This window comes from Leptopilina heterotoma, unplaced genomic scaffold (genome assembly GCF_015476425.1).
Source record: "Leptopilina heterotoma isolate Lh14 unplaced genomic scaffold, ASM1547642v1 Lhet_121, whole genome shotgun sequence".
Classification (NCBI taxonomy): Eukaryota; Metazoa; Arthropoda; class Insecta; order Hymenoptera; family Figitidae; genus Leptopilina; species Leptopilina heterotoma.
Genome location: NW_025110839.1, coordinates 301,382 through 321,379, shown reverse-complemented (window position 1 = coordinate 321,379; position 19,998 = coordinate 301,382). Strand labels below are relative to the sequence as shown.

The 19,998-nt window shown below is 22.5% G+C and overlaps 2 protein-coding genes across 3 annotated transcripts; one reads left to right on the top strand and one right to left on the bottom strand.

Moving 5' to 3' along the window:
* The first annotated feature begins 144 nt into the window (after window positions 1-144).
* LOC122511135 (centaurin-gamma-1A) lies at window positions 145-14,569 on the top strand. 2 transcript variants are annotated; one of them, XM_043626208.1, is made up of 13 exons: window positions 145-751; window positions 1,331-1,563; window positions 2,960-3,101; window positions 4,503-4,634; window positions 4,715-4,872; window positions 7,479-7,627; window positions 7,792-7,987; window positions 8,087-8,189; window positions 8,268-8,492; window positions 8,590-8,707; window positions 11,209-11,421; window positions 11,640-11,784; window positions 13,814-14,569. In XM_043626208.1, the coding sequence occupies exons 1-13, from the start codon at window positions 586-588 to the stop codon at window positions 13,988-13,990; spliced, it is 2,157 nt and encodes a 718-aa protein (XP_043482143.1). In that variant the 5' UTR covers window positions 145-585; the 3' UTR covers window positions 13,991-14,569. The 2 variants fall into 2 exon arrangements, with proteins under 2 accessions (XP_043482143.1, XP_043482138.1); XM_043626203.1 differs by having other exon boundaries at window positions 8,265-8,492.
* LOC122511165 (inactive pancreatic lipase-related protein 1-like) lies at window positions 14,486-19,933 on the bottom strand. Its single transcript, XM_043626245.1, has 8 exons — window positions 19,634-19,933; window positions 19,423-19,555; window positions 17,942-18,098; window positions 17,301-17,401; window positions 17,093-17,220; window positions 15,412-15,666; window positions 15,089-15,334; window positions 14,486-14,724 (listed from the first exon to the last, which is right to left on the bottom strand). The coding sequence occupies exons 1-8, from the start codon at window positions 19,722-19,724 to the stop codon at window positions 14,651-14,653; spliced, it is 1,185 nt and encodes a 394-aa protein (XP_043482180.1). The 5' UTR covers window positions 19,725-19,933; the 3' UTR covers window positions 14,486-14,650.
* Window positions 19,934-19,998: the final 65 nt, after the last annotated feature.

The window sequence follows — 19,998 nt, the reverse complement described above, 5'->3', positions numbered from 1 at the left end:
ACACCGGTGTCAGACACTTTGACAAACTAGCGCTTATTTCGTGGTGGTCATACACCGAAACAATATTAGTTTCAATAAAATATGCAATCACAATTCAATAAACAAATAGTTTTCTCTGGTAAAAAAGAGTAAAAGCAGAAAATACATAACCAATCAAATTAAAGAAACAGGCGCATGTCTATTGTTTTTAGTAAAAAAAGAAGGGGAAAGTGAGCAGTAGAATTAAAAACATTGTCAAAAGGAGCGCAGTAAACAGCAGCAAAAAAGAAGGAATAAGCGCATCTCTTGTTTTGCTTCTCATGTGAAATATAAAAGTGAAATACATAACCTATTTTTCTCAATTAGTAATGTTTATAAATATTTGACAAACGTTTACATTATCGACTATTCGATTTTCTCCACCTTTTTTTTTTAAATAAAAACGACATTGTACGATGATGTAGAAACAATCGAGTGTTTTTGCAAAAAAAAGCCACGTACGCAGCAACAACAATGTTCAATCGAGTTGCATTTTAATGAAACTCAAAATTAACATTAAATTATATTTATTGTAAACAAAAAATTTGCTCAGCATATTTATTAAAAATGACAACGGGTCAAAGTGGCCACGACAATTCCCTCGCGATTCGACAAGAAATTCAACGTTTCGAAAGTGTTCATCCGTCGATCTATGCAATTTACGATCTCATTGATCTCTTGACAGATACACATATTGCTAAACAAATTCGAGAGCATGTTGTTGCTATTGAAGGTAAGTCAGCAATTTTAATAATTAAAAGTCACTTCAGTCCCACGTAATTATCTTTATTTGATTCGGACACTCCTCATTCTCATTTACGCCTCACCATATTTAGAATTCGCATATTTAAATCTTTTTTTTTCTTTTTTTTAATTACATAACTTTTTTTTTAATTATGTATAGAAATTTCAACCTTCATGACGGCGAATATCAAATTATATGTAGATATCTCGTAGCCGAATATATAAAAATAGTGCGACGAATAATGATATAGTAATTAGTGTTTAATTGTCCCAAGTTATTAATAGAATCGTTGAGTATTTTGCCTGACATATGAGATACAAAATCTGGGTTAAGGAAAACTTGTGCTTTTTTTAATGTCAAAGCTAATTTGCAAAAATAAGTTCTTTAGAAAAGGTATAGAGAAGAGGGGAAAAAATTCCTACTCTAATTATTTGATTTTAAATTCATGAGAAAAGAGAAATTACTAGATGTTTATTCTCATCTTTATTTTTTTTTTACTTTCTACAAAATATATTAAAATAAATTATTTTTTATTATATGTGAATTAATAACTTTCTTTCTTTGCAGATTCATTTGTAAATAGTCACGAATGGACGCTTGCGAGGGATGTGCCGGAATTACATTTAGGAATAATCGGTTCTTCCGATTCGGGAAAATCGGCTTTGGTACATAGGTACTTGACTGGTTCGTTTATGCACGAGGAATCTCCCGAAGGTGGTCGATTTAAAAAAGAAATATTCATTAACGATCAAAGTTTTTTACTTTTGATTCGCGATGAAGGAGGAGTTCCAGAGTCTCAGGTAAAAAAGGATCAGGGTGTCTACTAACCGGGAAATCCGAGAAATAATCGGGAATTTAATATGACCAGGAAAAACCGATAATAAGCCAGAAATTTTATACCAAACCGGTAATTTTTTTACCAAATTAAAAAAAGTTTTATTATTTTAATTTGTTTTTAAAAAATTGCTTTTTTCAATTTTTATAGATATTTCTATTGTTTTCTAAATTTGAATTAGTTAAAAATAATTAATTTGATAGTAAAAAATGAGTCACTGATTCAAATATAGTATGTAAATAAATTTATAAATAATTATCGAATTAATAGAAATTTTCTGAAATTCAACTGAAAATAATTAAATTTGTTGAAGAATTTCATTAAAAACTTTTTAACAAATCGAATTTTCAAAGTATTTTAATTTAATAATTGATAAATAATTGAATGTTATAAAGAGTCACATTCTAGTATTCATGTTTCTTAGTGCGAACATTAATAATTAAAATTTTTATTAGTTAATTGAAAAAAAAGATACACACTTAAAATTTTTTAATAAAATTGAATTTTCGTAAAGTTTTTTTTGAATATTTTGAAAAATAAGATTTTTGAAATTTTTCAATTCTATTGTTTCAAGAAAATTGAATTTTTATAAAGAAATAATTGAAATTTCTTTACATTCTATTGAAAATAATTAACTTAAAGAATTTTATTTAAATTTTTCGAAAATAATCAAGGGAAATTAGTCACCGTAATTATAATTTTATTTTTAAAAATTTCTTCGCAAAATATATAATTATTTTCATAAATAGTAAAACTCATTGCAGAATTTTAATTATAATACAATTTTAGTCAAACTGCTCGAAAAATGTAATTATTCTTAAAAATTTTATTAAAATTCGTAGATAGAATTCAATTATTTTCACAAATTTCCATAAAATTCTAAAAAAACAATTCAATGATTTTCAAAAGTAATAAAAATCTTCGCAGAAATTCAATTATGTTTATAAATAATTTAATTAATTAATTAATTAAATTATAAATTGTTTATAATTTTAATTATAATTATTAATTATAATTAATTTAATTAATTAAATTGTTCTCCACAGTTCAATTATTTTTCAAAATTTTAATTAAAATTATGAAAAAACATTATTTTCAAAAAATTTTAAGAAACTCGTTCAAAAGAATTTAATTATTCATAAAAACTCTAATAAAAATTTTAGAAGCCATTTGTAGATTTATTTATGTTCGAAATCAAATAAATTTAAATTTGATGAGAAAGAAAACCGTGAAAAATTATGACAATGCCGGGAAAAAACCGGGAATTTTGTTGAGCAAACATAGTAGACACCCTGAGGATGAAAAATTATTTATTATTAAATTCCTAAGAATAGAGAGAAAGTAATTTATTGTATTTCTAGTTTTCTTCGTGGATTGACGCTGTATTAATTGTCTTCAGTGTTGAAAGTGAAGAGAGTTTCTCGATAGCTTGTAGCTATTATAATCGAATGTGTTCATTTCGAAATATGGTTGACGTTCCAAAAATTCTTGTCGGCGTACAAGGTGAAAAAATTGATTTTTTTTTAAATTTCTGATCAAGAGATTTTGCATATTATGCATTTTTTCGACTATTTTAAAAAAATGCGACTTTTTTTTTACTTTTTTACAAAAATTGAGACTTTTCTTCCAAATATTGGAACAAAATTCTATCTTTACGTGAAGTTAGGGCTTTTTAATTCCTAATTGTTTTCTGGATCAAATTGTCATGTCAAAATTCTGCCAACTAATTTGTAAATTAGTGTTTCAGTGAAACTAATTCCCTTAGAATTTTTTCAATAACAGCACTTTCCCAAGACAGTAAAAAAAGGAAATTTTATCAAAAAAAAAAAAATATCAAATTATTCAGAATCTTAAATAGTCAATGAATTCTTTTTCTCAAATTCGAAAAAATCTATAAGAAGTTACAATTTTTAAAAATATGTGATCAATTATTTATTTTTTTATTTCAATATTTCAATTCTCATACAACTTTTTTATAAGAATATTGATTTGAAACAGATTTTTAGTTCAAATTTTAGAAATTATTTCAAGAATTACAGTTCTTTTTTTAATTAAATTTCAAAAGGTTTTATATTGAAAGTATTTTGAAATTTTAATTCTTACTGGACAAATAAATAAACAATAAGTATTCAAATATTTATTAAACAAAAAGCGACAAATTTTATTTAGAAATTCTAAAAAAATTAAGTTTTTAAAAAATTTATATATTATAATATTATAATAAATTTTATATTCCATAGAATTTTGAGATCTCAGAATTCTATTTTCTCATTTTAAAAAATAATTTTTTTGTATTTTATTGTAGAATTGTAACAAAAAATTTGGAAAATAATTAAATTTTACTAAAATTTTTGTATTTAAATAATTGAATTCTCTTACAACTTTTTGGATAAAAATTGAAATTTAAAAATGAAAAATAATAAAAATTAGCTTCTAAAAATTATATTAAATTTTTTTTTTTGAAAAAATTTATTCTTTAAATTTTTTTATTTGCTGTTTTATTTTTATTTAATTTTTTTAAATTCACTTATTTTCTATATTTCCAGATGTAGTTTCGTTAAAAATTGTAAAAAATAATTGAATTTTGGAAGTGTTGTAGTTGTAATTTTTATAAATTATTAAATTTCAGAAGGTTCTAAATTAAAATTTTTTTAATATTTTATTTCCCGTGGAAAACCAAATGAGAAGTATTGAAATATTTATTTAATAAAACTAATACAAAATAAAATTTTTGTGAGAACACCGAATTAAACGTGCGAAATTTTTGACTTTTTTTGTATTTTTAATCGACTAAAACAACCATTTTTACGCCTTAAAGTCGATTTAAGGCCTGGATCAAAGAAATTAATAAACATTGTTTAAAGAAATGTGAACGAGAATAAAATTGAAATTTAATTGTTTCAGATTCAATAAATGAGAGTAATCCGCGTGTCATAAAAGATGTGAGGCCGCGAAAACTTGCCTGCGATTTGAGGTGTTCGTATTACGAAACCTGTGCAATTTATGGCCTAAATGTTGAACGAGTTTTTCAAGATGGTGAATATAAATAACATTAAATTACCAACACTCTTCTTTTAATCTGTTTTATGAAAAAAAAATTTTATTCCTATTTCCAGTGTGCGAGAAGATTATCCAAAAAGTTTACACAAAACAGTCACGATCGAATGGACAGCACACGATCGAAAGTGACTCGAATTTTTGCTCACCCTCGAATGTAAAAAATTTCCAGCTACCTGCCAAAGAATTGAACACTAACAGTCCTATTAAAATTCATGTAAGTAACAAAGTTTTTCACTTATTCACCTTTTTACCGATTTCAAATTTTGTCACCTACTTTGAATTGATAATTTCTTACCTTTTTCATGTATTTTCATGTTTCGATTAATTTTGAAATGCAATACATTTCAAAAACAGTTGAATTTACAATGTTAAAAACAAAAAAATCAGGATTCGTGAGAAAAAAAACCATTAACTTAAAACTTTTGTTTTATTTCTTAGCGACTAAAAATTATTAATTTAAGATGAACGAGTGATTATGGAAATTAATGTCCACGATCCCATGTATTTTTGTGTCCACAAGGGGAGAGGGGGGGGGGGGGTCAACAATCTTTGAAAAACTGTCCACGTGGTATATGGACGCCCCCTAAAAGAAATTTTTATACATGAATTACTTTAGATTTTGAAGGCAGGAAATAAAAATGCCATTTTAATTATTTTAATCAACGATAATAGAAAATATAACAATACTAGAAAATTCAACAATTCAACTAAATTTTAATTAAATTTCAAGAAAGAATTCAATTATTTTCTAAAATTTTAAGAAATCCTTATAAACAATTCAATTATTTTTTTAAATAGTAAAATCTTTTCAAGAATTCAATTTTTTTCTTTATTGGTTTTAATAGTTTTCGAAAAAATTTTATTATTTTCTAAAAATTTAATAAATCCTTTAAACAATTCAATTATTTTTTTTAATTTTTAATAACATTTTTTGATAAAATCCAATTATTCTTAAAATAAATGAAATTCTTTTCCGAAATTCAATTATTTTCAAAAATTTAAATAAAATTCTAGGCAAAATTTAAGTTATTTTCAAAAATTTTTCTTATTCAATGATTTTAAAAATAACTATTATTTTAATAAAGTTTTCCAAAAGAATTATCTTCATAAATAATAAAAATCATCACAAAATTTCAATTATTTTTAATACAATTTTAATCGAATTCCTCAAAGTAATCCAATTATTCTTAAAAATTCTGTAAAAAGTTCGTCGAAAGATTTTAATTATTTAAAAATTTGTTGACAAAATTCTTTATAAAATTATAATTTTAAGAAACATTCAATTATTCAATAAATTATTTATTTTTGTATTTAAATTATTTATTGAATTCTCGTAGACTTTTCTTTTAAAAATTGATTTAAAAATGAATTTCTAAATTCATAACTATGTAATTCATGAAATTCTTTAAAAGAATTTAATTATTTTCAGTATTTTAATGATGTTTCTCAATAAAATTCATTTTTAACATTTTTTATAAAATTTTTCACAAGAATAATAAAAGTTTTTGAAAAATTCTTTAAAAGAATTGAATTGTTTTTATAAATAATAAAATTTCTTAACAAGAATTCAATTTTACAAAAATTGGTTAAAAATTCATTAAAAAGAATTGAATTGTTTTCATAAATAATAACATTTCTTCGCAAGAATTCAATTGCTTTTATAAATAATATAATTCTTCGCAAAAATTAATTAAATCAAAGTTTTTAAATAATTCTTTAAAAAAATTGAATAAAAAAATTAATTAATTAATTAATTAATTAATTAATTTTTCAATTATTTTTAAAAATTTTAATAAAATTTCTTTGCAAAAATGCAATTATTATTTTCACAAAGAATAAGATTCTTTGCAGAAATTAAATTATTTTCTGAAATTTTAATAAAATTCTTTAAAGGAACTTAACTTTTTTGAATACAATTTTAATTGAATTCCTATAAAGAATTTAATTGTTTTCATAAAATTTTAGAAAATTGTAAAAAAAATTCTAAGAAGAATTTAATTATTTTCTAAAATTTTTTAAAAATTTCAATAATGTTAATAATAATAAATAATAGACAATAATGTTCGATTTCAATTATTAAGAAACACGATTATTTTAAAAACTTGAAACAAATTGTTTATAAAATTCAATTACTTTCAAAATTTTCAATTAAAATTATTAAAGAAATTCAGGTTGGCCACATGTCAGTAAAGTCAGTAAAGTCAAGGAAATGTCAGGAAAAATTTTTTTATCAGGGCAATTAAAAAAGAAGGGAAATGTCAGGAAAAAAAATTTTTTTTTGTCAGTAAAGTCAGGGAAATGTCAGGAAAAATTTTTTTGTCAGGGCAATTAAAGAAATTAAGACGGTCATGCAATACATTTTTTGTTCTAAACAAAAAAATTTTTGTCGGGGAAATTCGTTGTTATGTCAGTAAAATGTCAGGGAAATTGATAAAGTCAATCTTGCGGCCACCCTGAAATTCCATTATTTAAAAAAATCCAAAAAAATTTAATTAGGATTTTCAAAAATTTTAATACAATTCTTCGCTAGAATTCAATTATTTTTTAAATTTTAAATAAACTTTGTTGCAAGAATTCAATTATTTTTTTAAATAATAAAATTCTTCGAATGATTTTTAATACATTAATTTTAAAAATAAAAATAATTAAAAAGGAAAAATTACTAAAAATTTGATAAACAAGAAAGCAAACAACTAACTTCAAACAGTGAATATATTACCGGAACACAGCGGTTAATAATATAGAAGAAGATAATCTATAAAAATTACGGATAATAATACAAATTGTTTGTAAAGTTTAGAATATTTTCAATTTTTTTAGATTTCGGAAAAAAGCGAGGAAGTTCGTCCTGAAGTGACACGGCATAATCCACTGCAAAACGAATCGCCCGTTGCCAATGAGAGTTTTCAATACGCACAGAATTCACACACTGAATTTCGATCGTCTATTTTAACACCAACAACGATCAGGTTTGTATTTTTTTTGCCCTCTTTGGTAAATTATTATTATTTTCATTTGTTTCTTTTAATGTTTTAATTATTAATTTCCAAATTTGTTCCAAATGAACACTTCTCGAATAGCAAACAAACAGGAATTTAACTTGTTTTTTTTTTTTTTTTGCTTAAATTAATAGAAAATTTAGAAGAAAATCGAATTTATTTACGCCATCGAAGAAAGAAAAGTATATGGGCGAAATGGGTGTTGGAAGAGAGATTCCCGTGAAGCAAGGATATCTTTTTAAACGTAGTAGTAAATCATTGAAAGAGTGGAAGAAAAAATACGTAACTTTATTGGAAGATGGACGATTGACTTACCACTCGAGTTTACATGTAAAAATCTTTTTCATACTATCTTTTTATTTTAATTTCTTTAGTAGTCTTTATTTTTTCCTACAAAAATAAAATTTTAATTTAAATTCATCATTACAGGATTACATGGAAGATTCAAATGGCAAGGAGATTCTTCTACAATACGTAACTGTCAAAGTGCCTGGTAAAACTCCAAAAGGTTCAAAGGCAACAAGCAGTCATGGTTGGTAATTTTTTTTTCTTTCTTTCATTTACATAATTTTTCGTTAAAATTTCTTGATGAAACAATTGTCTACAGAAGATAGTTTCGAATTTTCAATAATTTCATTGGAAAACAAAACGTGGCATTTTGAGGCGAGCAGCATTGAGGATAGGGACAGTTGGATTGCGGCAATTGAGCAGCAAATTTTATCGAGTCTACAAAACAGTGACGCAGATCGAAAAAACGAAACTGATGCCTTTAAAATGCATTGTATTAAAAATAAAGTCTCTGGTAATGACGCTTGTGTCGATTGTGGAGCACCAAGTAAGAAAAACATTTTTAGAAAATCAAAAAATATGTATTTTCTGTTTCTTTTTTAATATTTTCTTTGATACTGATCTGGTTCGTTTGCCTCTTCTAGATCCAGATTGGGCGAGTTTAAATCTCGGTGTTTTATTGTGCATCGAATGCTCTGGAATTCACAGAAATTTAGGATCTCATATATCGAAAGTCAGATCCCTAGATTTGGACGATTGGTCGTAAGTAAAATTTTGAAGCTTTGCACTCATCTACTAAAACCTGTTTACTATAATTTTTTTTTAAGATTTTTTACTATTTGGAAACTTTTTTTCTATTTCAGCCACAAAAAGATACTTTTTTCTTTTTTAATTTGAGAATTTAAGCTACATTCTTTAAAACGATTCAATTATTTTCAAAAATAATAAAACTCATCGAAGGATTTCAAGTAATTTTAGTACAATTTTTAAATTAATTCCTAGAAAAATGTAATTATTTTTCCTAAAAGAATTCAATTATTTAAAAAAAAGTTTCGATAAAATTCATCGCAAACATTCAATTATTTCTATAAATAATAAAATTTTCATTAAATTCTTAAAATACAATATGCAAGAAAATTTTTCGAAGAAAATTAATTATTTAAAGAAATTTTAATAAAATTCTTTTCAAAAAATTAATTATTTTCATAAATAATAAAAATTTTTACAAGAATTGAATTATATAAAAAATTTTCAATAAAATTCCTCTCAAGAACTTAATTATTTAAATAAATTTTAGTAAAATTTCTCTCAAGAATTGGATTAGGTATTTTCATAAATAATAAAATTATTCTCAGGAATTCAATTATTTTTTAAAATTTAACTAACCTTCGTTGCAAGAATTCAATTATTTTCATAAATAATAATAAAATTATTCTTAAAAAATTCAATTATTTTTAAATATTTAAATAAAATTCGTTGCAAGAAATCAATTATTTTTACAAATATAATACATTTTTTTATGAGAATTCAATTACTTTCACAAATAATAAAATTTTTCCACAGGAAATTAATTATTTAAAAATTTTTTAACAAAATTCCTCTTCAGAATTATTGGATTATTTTCATAAATATAATAAAAATCTTCTCAGGAATTCAATAACTTTTAAATATTTAAATAAAATTCGTTGCACAAATTTAATTATTTTTAAAAATAAAAAAATTTTTCAATTCAATTTTTTCAAAAGAAATTTCGTAAAATTTCTCTCAATAAAATTCGTTGCAAGAAATCAATTATTTTTACAAATATAATACATTTTTTTATGAGAATTCAATTACTTTCACAAATAATAAAATTTTTCCACAGGAAATTAATTATTTAAAAATTTTTTAACAAAATTCCTCTTCAGAATTATTGGATTATTTTCATAAATATAATAAAAATCTTCTCAGGAATTCAATAACTTTTAAATATTTAAATAAAATTCGTTGCACAAATTTAATTATTTTTAAAAATAAAAAAATTTTTCAATTCAATTTTTTCAAAAGAAATTTCGTAAAATTTCTCTCAAGAATTGAAGTATTTTCATAAATAATAAAATTCTTCTCTGGAATTCATTTATTTTTTTAATGTAAATAAACTTCGTTGCATGAATTAAATTATTTTTATAAATAATAAAATTATTTTTAAATTAAATTTCGGTGCAAGAATTCAATTACATATTTTCATAAACAATAAAATTTTTCACTGGAATTCAATTTTAAAAAAAAATTGAATAAAATTCCTCTCAAGAATTTAATTATTTTCATAAATAATAAAACTCATCGCAGGATTTCTATTATTTTTTACACAATTTTTAAATGAATTCTTAGAAAAATGTAGATATTTATTTTTAAAAAATTTATTAAATTTATTTTTGTATTTAAATAATTGAATTCTCGTTGAAATTTCGAATAAGAATTGAATAAAAAATAAATTTCTCTTGAATTTTTAGATAATAATTGTACATGATAAGCGTGGGGGAATTTTTTAATTGAAATCTTTGAAAATTTTAATTTACTGTAAAATATCATAATTTACAATTTTCTTAAAAAATGTGTAAAGTTTTGAATAATTTTATTTAAAAATTTCGACTAAGAAATTGAATTTGGAAAAATGATTACAGTTGTAATTTTTAGAAATAGTTAAATTTCAAAAAGGTTTTACATTGAAGTCATTTAAAATATTTTAATTCCTATAGAAGAATAAATAAGTATATTTATTGAAAAAAAATTATTCAATTTTTCAATGTGATTTAATTGAGAAATTATGAAAATTATTATATCTTTTAAAAAATTGTAAGTAAAATTTGTTGAAGATAATTATTTACATAATAATAATTTTTTAATTAAATCCTCTTAATGAATTCAAAAAGATTAAATTAAATTTCCAATTACATATTTGTAACTGTTTTTCAAATTTTTTGGAAATGAATTTTATTTTTTTACTTCTGAAAATGATTACATTCTCATAAAAAATGAGAAGGTCTTGTTTTAAATATAATCATACTTTCGAAGAAGTTTAAATTGAAATTTAGAATGTAATTGAATTTTACAAAAGTTTATAGAATTGAGGTTATTACCAATATAAGAAAAAAAGTAAATATTTTTTTAATGAAAATTAGGAAAATGTCAAAGAAATAAAATAGAGAAACAAATGTTTGTGTTTAGAATGGAAAGAATTGTTTTTTTTAATGAAAAAAATAAAATCCCTAAATTAATTTTAGCGCTGGCCAATTGAGCGTGATGTTGGCGCTTGGAAATGACATAGCCAACAGCGTTTGGGAATATTGTTTAAATGGAAAGCAGAAACCAAATACAGAATCAACACGAGAGGAAAAGGAACAATGGGCGAGATGGAAATACGAGGAGCGATTGTTTTTACCACCAATTAATCCGAATATTTCACTGGGGAAACTTCTAATTGACTCAGTTTGCAGGTAAAAAGGTCGATGAAAATAAGTCAAATTAGAAGCTAACGATTTATAGGAAACGTTTCTAATATATACATACCTGTTTGTTTTGTTTTTAAGGTTTCTAAGGTTCCTTTATTTAGAGCGTTTCACAAATTTGATATAAAAAAAATCGTTAGCAATAATAGAATTAAAACAGAGTTTTGACGTAGACTTTTTTTAATATTTTGAATATTAAATTTTAGGGGTGATATGTGTGCGTTTACACTGTGCCTAACTAGATGTAATTACGAGGACATTAATTCGTCGGTCAGCGCTGAAGATTTACGAACTCCTCTTCATCTTGCTTGTGCAACTGGAAATCTGGCCATGGCTCAATTATTAATTTGGGTATGAAATTTTTCTTTCTCTTCATTAAGGGCATGTGGGAAGAACCCCTCGAAAAAAGTGGGTTCCCACGTGTCGTCTTATTCCCAAATCAAGGTTGCCACAGTTTCAAAAAATTTAAAATAAATTCTTCAAAACAATAATATCACTTTTTATTACGTTCAAAAATTTTTTTAGATTCACGTCAAAATTTGAATTATCTTTAAAAATAAAATTCTTTTTCGAAATTCAATTATTTGCAAAAATTTTAATAAAATTCTTGGCAAAATTTCAATTATTTTTAAAAATTTTCCTCAATTCAATGATTTTCAATATCTACTATTTTAATTCAATTTTCCAAAAGAATTGAATTATATAAAAAAAAATTTAATAAAATTCTACCTAACAATTAAATTATTTTCATTAATAATAAAAATTTTACAGTTCAATTATTTACAAATATTTTATCAATTTTTTCCCAATAATTAAGTTATTTACATAAATAATAAAATTCATCGCAGAAATTTAATTATTTTCATAAATAACAAAATTCATCGCAGAATTTCAATTATTTTTAAAACCAATTTAATCAAATTCCTCGAAAAATGTAATTATTCTTCAAAATTTTATTAAAATTCATCAAAATAATTTAAATATTTAAAAATTTGTTGATAAAATTCTTTATTAGAATTCAATTTTAAGAAACATTCATTTATCCAATAAATTATTTATTTTTGTATTTAAATAATTGAACTCTCGTAGAATTTTCCAATTAAAAATTATTTAAAAATGAATTTCTAAATTCATAACTAATTCATAAAATTTAAAAGATTTTTTTTTTTAATTTAAAAGAAAGAATAATAAAATAATGCCTGAAAATGTATGAAAAATTTGTAAATTGTTAACTGTTTCGCAATTTTTTTTATTTTTTAAAATAATTAATTTTTTGAAAAAAATGAAAATTTTAGAAATTCATACGATTGATTGTGTTTAGAATTTTGAAAAATAAGGGGAAAAATCGGTAATGAAAATATAATATAGAATAGATTTTAATCCTAAATAATGTTTGAAAAAACATTGAATCACCTGAACAATGTAAAAAATATAGAAAAGTAGAAATTTTATCGGACCCCCCCCCCTCCCCTTAAATACGAACTTTTAATATTTTAGTCGTTATTTAAATCTATCAAAAATAGTTTGAGATGCTTGCCTTTCTAGTTAATCAATTAAAATTGTTAAAAACAAAATCTAAGGCGCTCTGATGTAAATTCCACATCAAATTTGAATTATTTGCAAATTTAGTGAAAAAATTCTAAAATCTTAAAATTCACGTAACTCCGTCAATTTGTATTAAAATTTTTTTAAAAATTCCCTTTTTACGCAGAACTAAATATACTTTTAAAAAATTATATTGAAAAAAATCTTTAAATTTGAACTCTATTTTAAAAACCTCGTTAAAGTTGAAAAAATGGAAAAAAATTAGAAAATCGCAAATATTTTCAACTGCGGTCTTGGCAATTTTTTCTATTCCTCAACGAGCAATTTTTTTTATATTTTTATGATTTTATTTTATGATTTTATCTCTCGTTTATTTTGAATATTATATTATAAAACATGAAGAAATCGATCACTTCGACCCGGAGTGATCGATATTATTTTTCATGTTTTATAATATAATTCTTATAAGTTGTTGAATTTCAAAAAGTTTTGAATTTTACATTTTTGAAAACTTTCATTCTTATGGAAAAAATAATAATGATGCAATTTTTATTTAAAAATGAAGTTATTGATGTTTTCGAATAATTTCCCAATTAAAGAAATTCGTAAATAAATGTAATAGAATCTGTTTTCGAGTATGTAATAAATTTTTGGAGTAAATCAAAATATTCTTCAGGATCAGAGAAAAAGTTAAAATTTTGTCTGAAAATCAGGTAAAAACAAAACTAAATTTTTGTGGCAATCCTGTACTTGAAATAAAATTGATTGACCCATATAAAAAAGAAAAAGAAGATTTTAAATAAAAAAAAGTGATTTTAATTTTTTTATTTTATAGCACAAGGCAAATCCACAAAATTTGGATCATGAGGGACGAACTTGCATGTCTTATGTAAGAGCATTGGAACGAACATTGGACAATTCCTCTGATTCATTGGAAATGCAGAAACTATTGCAAGTACTCGAACAGGCGAGTGTTTCTGGTAATGATGATCCAGAAGTGAGCCAGTATTAATAATTATTTCGGTAGTGTCTCAGGAAATGCTAATGAGAAAAATGAATCTTTTTCAATAATATTCAATCGTCATTTACTATGTACTTACCCGTGTGATTAGTGCTTTTATGGCTTTTATACAAGAGACTTTTTCATTGTCATGAATTTATATTTTATTTTTTTTTCATTGCCAATTGAATTATTATTTTTTTATTTATTTTATTTTTTTATAATCAACTATGTTCCATTTCCTTTGATTCATTGATTTATGACATTACTCGAATGTGTAGAAGATTGATTAGTGAACCCTTTAGTTCGTTGAAGCAGAAAATTTTAGCTCGATGATAATCGTTAACGTCACTCGATTCGCGTTTTCATTCCGTTTTAACAAATGTTTACAAAAAAAAAAGAAAAAGAAAATGAAAAACTAAGAGAAAAAAAAAGAAACATGGATGAAACACATTATCGAATCGAGTGTATGTTGTCAATGACTGAGAAGTACAAATCACTCATAAATCTAGTTATATTTATACATTTAATGTATTTAAATCGTGCTTTTACAATTTTCATGTTTATGAAATATATCGTATTGTCTCCTAAGATTCTTAATTTAATTTTTTTTTAAATAATTTAAAACATAATTTTAATTCACAAAGGCTTTATTTTATTTTAATTTTTCTCTTACTTTCCCCAAATTAAATCCCATGGAGACCATTTCGATTTGTCCATTAGTTTCGTCGCTTTATGGTCTTTGACTATAATTACAAATTTTTCTTTTAGATTAAACATTTGAGAGTTTAAATTATTGTTCAATTGAAGTTATAAGAAAATTTTCTCTTAAATAAGAGAAAAATGTCTCATCTGATTAATATAATTAATAATGTATTCTTATTTATTCAAATTTCGAGAGAGAAAAAATTGAATAATAATTTAAACTTTTAAATAATGTATTTAGATAAAATTTAGTAATGAAAGAAAGAACAGTAATTAGTAAAATAAATAGAAAAAAAATGTATTTAGTCAAATTTGAAATGTTTGATTAGAAAAAAAATAAACTTTCAATTAAAAAAATTAAGTTTTAATTTAAAAAAAAATTTTTGATTATTTTTTTTCACTCACCACAGAATGGATAATTTCCTGTTGTTCGTACGGCGAAATTTCCTCGTGCGGGATATTTGGGTGTTTTCAAACCCATGAGATTGCAATGATCTGGTGTGCATGTTTCTTGCATTATAAAATTTTCGAAACGATGATTTGAATATGTCGCGTTATAACGATATCCCCACATTTTGCAATCGTCTCTAATTGCAACGGCCATGTAACGAGCTGCTCGTGAGTGACTGCATGTCGCTAAATTGTAAATAACTATGGAAAAAAAAAAATTTTTTAATTTTTTTTGCAAAAGTTCAGAAATATTTAAATAATTTTTTTTTCTCTCTCACCGTCAATAGTAATTTCCACAATGTCGAAAATTGTCGTAATATTGTAAAGTTTTCCATCAAATAAACAACCGGGTTGTGCCTCGCCTCCGTTGACGAAAAAATCAACAGTCCCAACGCTCACTCCCATTCCGAGGCCCATAAATGGACAAAATGGTTTTCCATCTGTATGTATAACGTCGACAAATTTTGCATCCGAATTATCTAATCTGACGAGAGGATTCTTTCCCTGAAAACCCGGTTGTGCAGGATCCAAAGCTGTAAAATTATTTTCGACATAAATTAAATTAGTGTAGAATTTTATTAAAAAATTAAAAAATAATCAAAAAAATGAATAGAAAAGAAATATAAATCGGTGATTCTCCACGAAGTGATAACTTTTGATTAAGGTAAATTTTTTTTTAAATTAATTTTTTTCGAAAATTTCCTATGTAGATCTTTTAAAGCTTGAAATTAATTACAGGCTTCTTTTTCTATGTTAGAGAATTTGCACTACTTTAAATTTGCTAATAATTGAAATAAAAAAAAATTCTTAAAAATTTTAATAAATTCATTCAAACGATTCAATTTATTTTCAAAACGTTATCGATATTCAATTATTTTCAATAATTTACTATTAAAAAAAAAAATTCCGAAAAGAATTCAATTATTTTCTCAAATAATAAAATTTTTCACGGGAATTCAATTATTTAAAAACAAATTTAATAAAATTACTCTCAAGAATTAAATTATGTTTCTAAAGAATTAAATTATTCTTCTCAAGAATTCAATTATTTTTCTAAAGAATTAAATTATTCTTCTCAAGAATTCAATTATTTTTAAAAATTTAAATAAACTTTGTTGCAAGAATTCAGTTATTTTCATAAATAATAAAATTGTTCTCAGGAATTCAATTATTTAAAACACAATTTTTATAAAATTTTTGATAAAGCTCTTTATAAGAATTCAATTTGAAGAAATATTCAATTATTATTCAATAAATTATATATTCTTGTATTTAAATAATTGAATTCTCGTAGAACTTTCTAATAAAAGTTGATTCAAATCTGAATTTCAGATGAAATTTTAGATAAAAATTGAATATTAGAAGCGTTATAGTAGGGATTTTTAGAAATAATTAAATTTCATAAATTTTTTGAATTGAAATCTTTGAAAATTTAAATTGTTGTAAATTCTTAATAATAATCAAATTTTTAGATTGAAATAAAATGATGGAAATTTCGAATAATTTTATTCAAAAATTCTTTAAAAATAATTTAATTTTGGAAGAATTGCAGTTATAATTTTTAGAAATAGTTAAATTTCAAAAAGGCTTTACATTGAAATCATATAAAATATATTTTATGTAGGCATTTAAATATTTATTTGAAAAAAATATTTTGACTTTTAAATGTAATTTAATTTAGAAATTAAGAAAAAATTGAGTCGTCAATTTTATTTTTTCAACACTTTTTGCTACTTTTTTTAAAAATAAATTAACGAGTACGAGTATTTAATAGGGAACAGTGGGGAATTAGAAGCGACCACTGATTGAAGAATCACCCAAATATAGAATAAAATAAAATATTTAAAAAATTAAAAACAAAAAGGTAAAAACCAATTATTAAAAGTGAATATAAATTATTAAACAGTAAATACATGATTAAAAAACGTAAAATAAAAGTAAAGAAAAAATTCCAATTACCTGTAAGTCGGCCAATTCCTTTAATCTCTTTTCCAACGTAAGACATAATATGAGCCCCTAAACTGTGACCCATTAAATGGAATTTTGACAAATCGATTGTATAATGTAATTTTAAATGACGAATTAATCTAGGAAAAAGTAATTATTAATTCATTAAAGAATTTCTCTTTATATGATTTTATTTAAAGTAATAAAACTAAAATCTTACCTAACGATTTCAGCAGCTGCGACTCTCGTGTTTGAAGCTGCTTGCAAATAATTATAAGAAGCACCCAATTCCCAACTGATAAGAAAAATATTATAGTCATCCTGCAATCAAATATTTTTTTCAGAATATATTATTGTAATCTAACATTTATTAATTAAATGATTATTAATATTAATTAACTATTATTATTTATTATTTTTAAAAATTGTAATAAACTTCTTTGCAGAAATTCATTTACATATACTTTTAAAACTTTTAATAAATATTTCTTCGAGAATAATCCTTTAATTTCAAAACTTCAAATAAAATCCTTCATAAAAATTTAATTATTCTTCAAACTGTTAATAAAATTTTTCGAAACACTTCAATCAATTAAAAAAATTTGTATTAAATTATTTTTATAACTTACAAAAATTCTTCAAAATAATTGAATTTTTTTCAAAAATAAAAGTCTTTAAAAGAATTGAATTATTTTTGAAAATAAAAAAAATCTTTAAAGGAATTAAAATAATTTAAATTTTAATAGAATTCTTTGCAGAAATTCAATTATGTTCAAAAACTTTAAAAACATTCTTGAGCAGAATTGAATTATCTTCATAAATTATGTAATTTACTGAATTTATTGAATAATGAAATTTTACCTTATGTAAAAATGAATCCGTGAGATTTTTCATCCATTCTGTATTTGCGTCACTACTAAGTCCGTGAGTTAATATTACTGTTGGTCTTCTTTCCCTATAATGCGGAGCAATTTTTATTTGAGGCCACGTTTTGATTTCAAATTTTTCTGGATGGTTTCTGAAAAAATTTTCATTTTCTTAATTAATAAAATAAACAGAAAAATTAATTTTTGTTTGAACAATAATTAATTATGAAAATAATTGAAATCTTGGTAAGAATTTTATTAAAATTTTATTAAAAATACTTAAGTGAATTTTTAAAAAGAATTTTACCAAAATTATTCAAAATAATTGAATTTCTTCGAAGAATTTTATTATTTAGAAAAAGAATTAAATTATTACGTAAGTTATTTAATTACATTTTTTTATAAAGAATTTTATTAAAATTATCAAGTTAATAAAATTTTTGTAGAGAATTTTATTAATCAGGAAATTAATTGAATTATTGTGAAGAATTTGATTGATTATAAAAATAATTCAATTCTCATAAATAATTTTTATCAAAATTTTTAAAAATAATTGAATTTATACGAAGAATTTTATTAAAATTTTTTAAAATAATTAAATTTCTGGGAAAAATTTTATAAATTTTGAACATAGTAGAAATTTTGCTAAGCATTTTAATTGAAATTTTCGAAAATAATTGAATTTTTTTGAGGAATTTAATTACAGTTGTATTGAAAATATTTCAATTGTCAGAAAGAATTTAATCAAAATTTCTCAAAATAATTAAACTTTTGCGAAGAATTTTAACAAATTTTTAAAAAATTGTATTCTTTTGAAAAATTTTGATGAAATTGTATTGAAAACTATTGAATGTTTGTAAAGTTTTTATCAGAAAATTTGAAAATATAATTGAATTCATTTCAAGGATTCTATCAAAATTTCTAAAAATAATTTAATTCTTTCAAGAAATTTGATTAAAATGTGTCTTGAAAATAATTCAATTCTCACAATCATTTTATCAAAATTTTTCAAAGTATTTAATTAAGTTTCTGCGAAGAATTTTATTAAAATTCTTTAAAATAATTAAATTCCTGCAAAAAAATTTAAAAATTATGAAAATAATTGAAATTTTGCTAAGGATTTGATTAAAATTTCCCCACAATAATTGAATTTTTTCCAGGAAATTATATAGAATTTAATTTGAAAATATTTCTATTCACATAAAGAATTTAATTAAGAATTTTTCAAAACAGCTTGATTTTTGCGAAGAATTTTATTAAAGTTTTTGAAAACAATAAATAATTATAATTAATTAGTAAATTAGTTAATAATTTAATTTTTTCGAATTTTCAATCTGAAATTGTTCTAAAATTGAAATTAATATCTGAAAATAAATTTTTTTTTAATTTGCCTAATAATAAATGAAATAATAAATAGTTAGGTAATAAAATATGGAAAATTGAAATAAATATTATTTTAATTGCTAATAATTTTACCTGTCGGCAAAATAAACAGTTGTTCCAACTCTCTTCGGTGACATTGGTGGTGGAAATGGTCTGAGAAACGTAAACCACGGATAATTGATATCGAAACATCCTAAATCGTCATAACAAATGGGATCTAGAAAAACTTTATTAAAAGAATTAATTTATTAATTTATTCCCAAGTGAAAATATTTTTTGTAAAATATATTTGAATTCTATTTACCCCCATCGGCTAGCCAAAAAGTAAGAAACAAATAAAAAGTATTTAATTTCATTTTAATATTTTTTTTTACTTTCGACAAATTCAGATGCATATATAGTTGGCAGACCAGATTAAATATTCCATGATTAATAAATTACTGCAGATTTTGTTTATTCAGTTTGCTTTTTGGCATTGGGAAAAAATATAAAAAATGCACGCAGCAATTGAATTGAATTTTTAAAAATAATTTTATCAAAAAAAAGTGCGTCAGATTAAAAATTTCCAAGCATCAATATCAATGCTAATTTTATTTATACAATATTTTTTTCAGTTAAAAAAAATTACTTAAAATATATTTTGTAGAATTATAAAAATAGATTTAGGGA

Bases quoted from the DNA above. Each gene is read 5' to 3' on its own strand.
- LOC122511135 (XM_043626203.1), top strand. From the start codon at position 586: ATGACAACGGGTCAAAGTGGCCACGACAATTCCCTCGCGATTCGACAA. The intron at 8,708-11,208 runs GTAAGTAAAATT...AATTAATTTTAG, and splicing joins CTAGATTTGGACGATTGGTC to CGCTGGCCAATTGAGCGTGA. The intron at 11,785-13,813 runs GTATGAAATTTT...TTTATTTTATAG, and splicing joins TGGCTCAATTATTAATTTGG to CACAAGGCAAATCCACAAAA.
- LOC122511165 (XM_043626245.1), bottom strand. From the start codon at position 19,724: ATGCATCTGAATTTGTCGAAAGTAAAAAAAAATATTAAAATGAAATTA. The intron at 19,556-19,633 runs GTAAATAGAATT...CTTTTAATAAAG, and splicing joins TTTTTGGCTAGCCGATGGGG to TTTTTCTAGATCCCATTTGT. The intron at 15,335-15,411 runs GTGAGAGAGAAA...TTTTTTCCATAG, and splicing joins TGTGGAAATTACTATTGACG to TTATTTACAATTTAGCGACA.